The sequence below is a fragment of the Tiliqua scincoides genome, chromosome 5, assembly GCF_035046505.1.
Source record: "Tiliqua scincoides isolate rTilSci1 chromosome 5, rTilSci1.hap2, whole genome shotgun sequence".
In the NCBI taxonomy this organism is placed as follows: domain Eukaryota; kingdom Metazoa; phylum Chordata; class Lepidosauria; order Squamata; family Scincidae; genus Tiliqua; species Tiliqua scincoides.
Window position 1 is genome coordinate 97,497,574 of NC_089825.1, and position 8,674 is coordinate 97,506,247.

At 42.5% G+C, this 8,674-nt stretch overlaps 1 protein-coding gene across 1 annotated transcript; it reads left to right on the top strand.

Annotated features, from left to right (window-relative positions):
- Positions 1–1,378: 1,378 nt before the first annotated feature.
- On the top strand, positions 1,379–8,449 carry LOC136652483 (vomeronasal type-2 receptor 26-like). Its single transcript, XM_066629423.1, has 4 exons — positions 1,379–1,663; positions 4,133–4,237; positions 6,340–6,466; positions 7,539–8,449. The coding sequence occupies exons 1-4, from the start codon at positions 1,379–1,381 to the stop codon at positions 8,447–8,449; spliced, it is 1,428 nt and encodes a 475-aa protein (XP_066485520.1).
- Positions 8,450–8,674: the final 225 nt, after the last annotated feature.

An 8,674-nucleotide genomic window follows, 5' to 3' on the forward strand; every position in this document is an offset into this window, starting at 1 on the left:
AGCACACTTACAATATTCAGCATTTAAAAAGTGCATTGAATGTTGTTAGCGATCTATGAAGATTCCAAATTTGAAAGGCAATGCGATGGTCTCCTCAAAGATCCTGCTCCTCTTCCTCCTCCTTCTGTTCCTGCCTCAGTCTGTGAGCAAGCCCTTGGAAGGACTCTGCAGAGCAACAACTCCGAGATATGGATTTGATTATTTCAGGCCAGGAAACCATGTGGTTGGTGGAATTCTGTCCATGAATGTGGGTCTGTTACGAAATGAGTCCTTCAAGACTGTCCCTCTGAATGTCAATGATAATGTAGTGGTCTAGTAAGTGTGTGTGTGGTTTAAATCCAGTACAGTATAACGGGCACTATTTAGCAAGGTTTGTGCAGGTTGGCCTTTAAGTTTCTTTACAGATAGAGGGTTTATGTTTATTACACCTGACAAAAATCTTTCCTCACCACAGTATCCTTCAAATCGTCAGATTCTATTGTTTAAAAAAAGGTCTGACTTGATTTTGATAAGGTTGCTAGTTCTTTGAAAGTCTGGTATGTTTGTTAAATTGACAATGCCTCTTTACAGTTGAAATTCTAAAATCAACTCAGATTTTCTGGGGGTTTCTTTAAAAAAAATTGGTCTGATTCTGGTAAGGGTAATTTGTTCAAGGTCTAACTTATTTCATAATAAAATGCAGTTGTAATATTCAGAAACAAGTTGTACTTGAATCAGATCAATACAGAGGAACTTCAGGACTGTGAACTCTGACATTTATTGCTGTGAAAAGGAGCCTACTGCAAACCATGTATGAAATGATTAATCAGCATTAGGGATACTCCTCAATTATTCTGCTGTCAGTGCTTTTGAATGGGGCACACAATGTTTTATAGTTGCTCATCTACAACAGTATGCAACCATGATTTCCAGTGTTTTTGTCAGGATTACCAAGTCGCAGTTGCGGTTAAATCAATTCTCTTCAAATCAAACTCTGTGCGGAAAGAGTAGCACCATGAAGCATAATGTCTTTGAGGGCTCCCCATAACCTTGCACTGTCTGTAGTTCTCTGAAATCTGATAATCCCTACTAAACTAAACAATGATATCCAAAGACTTTTTTTAAAAGCAGCCCCAGACACCTTGCAAATCTGAATGGGACTACAGGGCTGATCTTACTGCACAGTTCTTACTTCAAACACATCTGGATGGCAGAAGTCAGTAATATTTGTCATGCTAACTGTAGAATTGGTTATTATAATTTTTGTTTTACATTTTTAGCAGGCTTGGAACATGGTGCTAACCCCAAGCCTCTAAAAGGCTGGAGTGCAATGAATGAAAATGAACGCATACAAAATTCAAAAAAAATAAATAAAAACTCACTTTTTTTTGGTAGTTTTATGGGAAAGAACAACCAGCATTCCTTGGCCTTCATTTTTGCCATTGATGAGATCAACAAGAATCCAAACCTGTTACCCAATGTCACTCTCGGCTTCCGAATCTATGATGACCTCTGCCAAAAGATAATATATGATATCACCCTTTCCCTGCTATCTGAACGCACTAAAAACTTCCCTAATTTCCGGTGTGGAGAAAAATATAAGATGGCTGCAGTTGTTGGAGGTCTGCAGTCAGACACTTCCTTCGGAATGGCCACGGTCTTAGGACTATACAAGATCCCACAGGTAGGGGGTGTTACAAGGGAATTGGGGATCTCCTTTACAAATTTGCTATGCAGACAACAAACTCTCTCTATTGTACCACACTTGGAGACCAATCCTATCCCCCGCCAGCCCAGATCATGCAGCTGGAGTGGAACAAGACAGCCCAGGAGGAGTCAGTAAATTTTCTTTTTACTTTTTTCTTTGTAGCCTGCCCAGTCTCTAGTGGGACTCCTTAGATCTAAGTCAGCTCTTCTGCTGACATAAGCCTGAGGAAACTCCTCAGGGGACATCCAGGCTAGGAAAGGAGGATAACAGTGTAGGCAAATGCCACCATGATCTTCCCTCTCATGCTCCCCAAATGCCCCTGGCACAGCTCGATCCCAACCCAGATCCCTACCTTTACTGTCCCTGATCATCCCCCAAACAGTCACCACTGCTAAATGACCAGTAATGAATGGTACTGCCTGAGCCAGTGGTGCCTTCCACATTAGAAAAATTTTTCCATTGCCCCAGAGTAAGTCCCAGCAGCTGTCATGGATCAACTGGGACCTGCAGCTATTCTTTCTGGTTCTCCTACTCCAAACCAATTTTGAAAATTATGAGCTAAGTAAAGAGATAAGAAGAGAGAATTTAAAAGGAATACAGCAGATGACATTTCCTTTCACATCTCCCTATGATTCTTCATGCTTCTGTCTTCAGAGAAGAAATGAGAAATGACACTCCACTCTAAGTGCTTTCACATAGTGAGTGGATTAGGTGCCCAAACTGCCATTTAGCCTGGCTTTTAAAAAATCTCCCTCTTCTTACTCCTTAGCTCAGTTACGGACCTCTTCACTCAGTACTGAAGGACAGAACTCAGTTCCCTACTTTATACCAAATGGTTCCAAATGAAGCCTCTAAATATGAAGAGATTGTGCATTTGATCAAATATTTCGGGTGGACTTGGATTGGCCTCATTTTTTCACATGATGACAGTGGAGAAGATTTTGGGGAAAGGTTGACAACCATGTTCAGTAAGAATGGGATTTGTATTGCCTTTGCAGAAAGGGTGCCACTTGTTACTATAGATATGGAAAACAAGAAAAGCATATTCGCTACACAAAACATTCTGGTCGCTCTTAATGCAACAAAAGCCAATGTGATTGTTACATATGGGAACACACTCTACATGCAATGTCTAAAAATGCTGCTAAATACATATGAACCACCGGCAACCAAATCCATGGAGAAGGTTTGGATCACAGCAGGCCACTGGGATTTTACCTCAATACCTTATCAAAATGCTTCATATATCAGACACTTCCATGGTTCCTTATCCATAGCAGTCCACAAAAATGAGGTGCCAGGATTTTCCACCTTTCTCCAGACATTTAACCCTTACAACCACCAAAATTATATTTTTCTCCAACAATTCTGGTCTTTGGCATTTGGGTGCTTAACATCAATCCCAAATCCCTTGGAGTCTAGGCTGAATCTCAAGAACTGTACAGGGGTAGAAAAGTTGGAGAATCTTCCGGGGACTGAGTTTGAAATGAGGATGTCTGCTGAGAGCTACAGTATCTACAATGCAGTCTCTGCCTTGGCACATGCTTTACATGCTAGGTACTCATCCAGGCACATGACAAGGGTTCAAGGACTCAAATTGGGGCTTCAGATGACACAGCCCTGGGAGGTAATGTAAGACCTTTTTCTTTCAGTACTGTTGTAAGGGGATGGTTACTGCATGAAGCAGAACATGAAACAAAACATGCTAATTCTTTTCTGTAGGTTTCATCCCCATTCCTTCTCAGGGGGTCCCCTCATCTTATCTATCAGGATTGCTTTTCCATCCCCCCATTTTTGGATAGGCTTCCAGACCAGTCCCATCTAAATTCCTCCCCCTGCCAATGCAACTGCACCATGTACTGCATCCTTCGGGGGGGGGCGGGGTCACTGTGATCCCCTCCAGGTAAGGAATAGTTCTTCCTTTGCCCTGGGCTAAGCCTCTGCTGTCCTGGTGGGATGACTCATACCTCCATCAGCAATTTTGCTGGTGCAAGTCTGAGTGATCCCAGATAGATGGATAGGATATTGGCAGAACTGCTGGTGCTGATAACTGTTTTTCCTGCCCTGCCTGCTAGAAGAAATGAAAGCTTTCCCTATGGAGAGACTATTCACACAGTTTCACATGCTAGGGTTCCAACATTCCAAATCTGGGAAAAAGAGACAGGGCAGGTACTATAAAAGCTTCAGCAGGGATCATGACTCGCTCACAGAATGTGCAATTTGATTACATCAGAAATGCCATTTTGAGAAAAGTCTACCTAAATGATATTCAGAAACTTCCAATGCATATAATAATGCCTTTCAGGGAGAGAGAGAGAGAGAGAGAGAGAGAGAGAGAGAGAGAGAGAGAGAGAGAGAAATTACATTTTTTTCAGTGGAAATTCCTACATCCCTGCAAACCTGTGTACTGTTTTGTCAATCTTGAGGTTTTCTCTTTCTCTACAGCTCCATTCACTTTTGAGAATACTCCAGTTCAACAACAGTGCTGGGGACGAGGTCTTCTTCAACGAACACATGGAACTCTCCAATGGATATGACATTGTGAACTGGGTGGTTTTCCCAAATAAATCGTTTATCCAAAGAAGAGTTGGAACGATGGGTGCACAGGCTTCTTCGGGCCAAAAATTTACGATTAAAGAAGGTGACATTACATGGCCCAGAAAATACAATCAGGTTGGCTTTCCATATGTTCAAGTTTAGGACTTGGCTGTTTCCTTTCTAACTCCTTTTGCAATTAAACCTACAAATATATATCTTACATATTTAGAGCAGTTATGATAACCTCCATAATTCTGACACATAGCAGGTGACCGTGTTTGCCTCCTGATCCAATAATACATTGCCAGAATGCTCTGATGGGTTCAATAAACCTAGAACAACAAAGATCTCCAACATAATTAGCTAACATAATTCAAACTCCTGAACTTCATGCAGGAATATTTTTGGGTTTGCTGAGATGCAGAATGTCTTCTTGCCATCTACACCTTTCAAGTTGAGGCTGAGCTCAACAAGTCTCAGTGACAGTAATTGGAATTTGCTCTCATCATTCCACCTACTCTGGCGTTGGAGCAAATCCTCTCTTCAGCAGAGGTCCTGAGTGTCCTTTGGCGCTGAAGAATAGATGACTCTCCAAGGGGTTCTGGCCTAGGCCTATCCCGCTGAATCAAAGAAGAAACATATTTGTTTATTAGCTGACACCAAAGGGTCCTGATTGTTCACTTAACTCATGTCCCTCATTGTTTATGGCCAGCTGAACAACAATGGACTTTAAATTGTCTCTCCTTTAGCTAGGCAGGTGTAGCCTCCCTCCCCCACAATCCTGGAATAAAATACTAGAACCCAGTGATTCACTACCCCTATGATTTCCTGAGAATGGATACTGCTTTCAAGTAAAGAATGTCAGCGTTGGGTGATCCTGGAATTCTGATACCCACGGGAATTCTCCTGCTATGCACTATTGGTGATGCACTATTGTGAGAGTATGTATGCATCCCAATTGAATCCCTCATTATGATACAGCCTAGAAGTTTGTCATCTTCATCTTGCCTTTCCTCAGCTGGTAGCAAGACTACACCTACACCCATTTGCAGGGAAAGAATATTGAAATATAATTCCAATAGTAATTGAGTCAGTTTCAGGAATTCACTGGATATCTTTCAGATTTTCAAGGGAAAAAAAAGAAAACAGATAAACTAAGGAACACACCTTGATGTGAAAATTCTAGGTTCTGCTAGGAAGCCAGTATCTGTGAAGTATCAGATCCTTAAATATGGATATGGGCAGGAGGTCTGGTCTAGAGGGTTGAGCCTCCATCTGCCTGAAGATAACATCCGAAGGTCGCCAGTTCGAGGCCACCGGCACCACGAATGGTGAGACCTTGAAGCAGCTGACAAGCTGAGCTGAGTTATTCCACCTGCTCTTTGGAAGGAGCTGCTTGTCAGCCTGTGTGGGAGGAGGCCAGAAAGTGACAACAGACCGCAAAAGTTCCATCTGAAATTTTGTGTGGTTCTTGGAAGATAGAACCTTCTTTAATTGTAAAAATCCCTATGGGGATTTAAACAGCCTGCCTATGTAAACCGCTTTGAATTAAAGTCCGAGGAGAAATCTGACGACCAAGAAAGGCGGTATATAAATACCTGTACTATTATTATTATTATTATTATTATTATTATTATTATTATTATTATTATTATTATTATTATTATTATTATTAAAGCCATAATAATATATTAATTATGGATTTAACATAGTCATAGTATATGGAATGGTCATGTTATTAACACTGTGATTGGATGGTTGTTTCCAAAGGGAAAGCCAGTAAATATTTGACTTTATTGTATTTCACATTCATTACTGTGCATATGTTAAAATAAAATAAAATTTGAATAAAATTACAGGTAGCAAAAAAAAAAAAGAATCAATACATTAGTGTGCAATCCCAACCCATTTTCCAGCACTGAGGTAAGGGAAATGCAGGTCCGAGGTAAGGGAACAAATTCTCCCTTACTTTGAGGAGACCTCCATGAGTGCCACCCAACTGCAGGATGCAGCACATGTCCCATTGGCGCAGCAATGCCAGTGCTGGAAAGTTGGTTAGGATTGGGGCCTAAATCACAGCCATTTAAATCTCATACTCTGTTATCTCTGGGTAGACGTTGCCCCATTCTATCTGCACTGAGAGATGCCAGCCTGGCTATCACAAAAAGGTTCGTGAAGGGGACCCGTCTTGCTGCTATGATTGTTTTCGGTGCTCAGAGGGGACCATTTCTAATCAAACAGGTATGTGATTCCACAGATGCTATCCAAGCGTTCTCAAAGATGAACTATGTGGGGAAAAATAATGTTCCCTTTTGCCAATTCCAGCCCTTTTCTGTTTCACATGAGGTATATATTAGGCTTTCTGCAGTTGTTTTCATTAATTTACAGCCCATTCCTAACCTCCAGAACCATGTCAGCCCTGCCACCCTGGCAGCCCTTCTGCCGGTGGCTGCAGCATAGATGCTTGTGCAGCAGGGGGAAAGCTGCAGGGTGGTACAGACTGGCTGTTGACAGGATTGTGACAGAAGGGTAGATATTGGGGTAGGATGCAGTGAGTCACAGTGGACACACACCCAACAGTTTCCCTATGCAACAGTTTCCTATTTATGCCACCAACAAGGCTGGCACAGATCTGAGAAGTCCCACTGCGGTTCATGTGGTGGGCAACAACCTGCTAAGTATTTTACCTTCCCACCAGTCTTGCTTGGCCTCCCCCCACCCCAGGATGGTGCATTGGGTGCCGCCGCCAGCGTGCCAGCAGCCCTTCATCCAGTGCAAGATCCCTAGATAGGGTGGGCTATAAGCCTCCACTCATTTAGTTATTTTTTCATTTGTCTCCGTTCTTTTCATGACTCCCTATTTGTCATTTTGTGTTCTTTGCTCTCTGCAAAACTGCCTTGTGATTGCCATTTTTAATATCCCACTATATCCTGGATGACATGCTTTCCCAGGGTACTGTTGGAGGAAGATATCAGCTCTTCCAAAACCACGATGGCTCTCAGGCTAACTGGGTATCTTAAAAAAAATATCAAATGGCAGCTGCAACAAATAACACCTTCGGTTCCAGAGAAGATAACACTTCTCCCTCTGCACAGCCTTGCTTGGTGCCAGCAGATTGTGTCTTTGCCACCAGCAACTGTGCTGGCAGCCTCATTCCGCATGCCTGCCATGTGCCAGCACTTTTGCATGGATTCTGCAACCTCTACCAGCAGAACATAAGCTCTGCCAGTGAGCATTTTTAATAGCATTCAACTGCTAGAAGATTAGATGTTCCACACTCTTTCAGTGCACTGAACATTTCTCCTTCTTCCAGATATGGATCAGTGTGAAGAATGCCCAGAGCACCAGCATCCAAACCAGCATCAAACTCAATGCACCCCAAAAGACATCACTTTTCTAGCCTATAATGAAACTTTGGGCATAAGTTTGGTTTCCACCACAGTTTCTTTTTCTCTGCTCACAGCTTTGGTGCTTGGAATCTTTATGAAATATCAAGACACTCCCATCGTCAGGGCCAACAATCAGGATCTGACCTACCTTCTCCTGATCTCCCTCTTGCTCTGTTTCCTTTGCTCCTTCATGTTCGTCGGACGACCCGGCAGGATGACCTGCCTCCTCCGACAAGCTGCTTTTGGAAATGCCTTTTCTCTTGCACTGTCTTGTGTTTTGGCCAAAACCATCACTGTGGTTCTGGCATTCATGGCCACCAACCCAAGGAACAAGATGAGGAAATGGGTGGGGAAGAGACTGTCACATTGTGTTATCTTTTTTTGCTCCCTAATTCAACTTGGAATATGTGGCAGCTGGCTCAGTACTTCTCCTCCTTTCCCAGATCTTGATATGTTCTCACTACCTGGGCAGATCATAGTGGAATGTAATGAGGGTTCAGGTGCTATGTTTTACCTTGTCCTGGGCTACATGGGCTTTCAGGCCAGTGTCAGCTTCACTGTTGCTTTCCTGGCCAGGAAACTGCCTGACTCTTTCAATGAGGCCAAGTTTATCACCTTCAGCATGTTGGTCTTTTGCAGTGTCTGGGTCTCCTTTGTTCCAACCTATCTGAGCACCAAGGGCAAGTACATGGTGGCTGTGGAGATTTTCTCCATTTTGGCCTCCACTGCTGGGTTACTGGGTTGCATTTTTTCCCCTAAATTGTTCATTATTTTATTGCGGCCCGAAATGAACACAAAAAATGTTGTTTTGAAGAAGAAAAATCCTACATGCTAAAGATGATATTTTGTAACTATGTATATGTCTTCCTTGTTCTGAATTGCAAGGAAGGGAGTCAAGGATTGATAGTGTGAGCCATATTTCATTTCCTCATTATCACTATGGCAAGCAAGCTGTACAACTGAAGAGAAGCAATGTAGAACAAGTTATATGATAACTACCCAGCTAGAATGTGATTTGGGAGCCTTCCAAGGATCCAGAATTTTATGTACCGTAGAGACC

Bases quoted from the DNA above. Each gene is read 5' to 3' on its own strand.
- LOC136652483 (XM_066629423.1), top strand. From the start codon at position 1,379: ATGGGAAAGAACAACCAGCATTCCTTGGCCTTCATTTTTGCCATTGAT. The intron at 1,664-4,132 runs GTAGGGGGTGTT...CTTTCTCTACAG, and splicing joins GACTATACAAGATCCCACAG to CTCCATTCACTTTTGAGAAT. The intron at 6,467-7,538 runs GTATGTGATTCC...TCCTTCTTCCAG, and splicing joins GACCATTTCTAATCAAACAG to ATATGGATCAGTGTGAAGAA.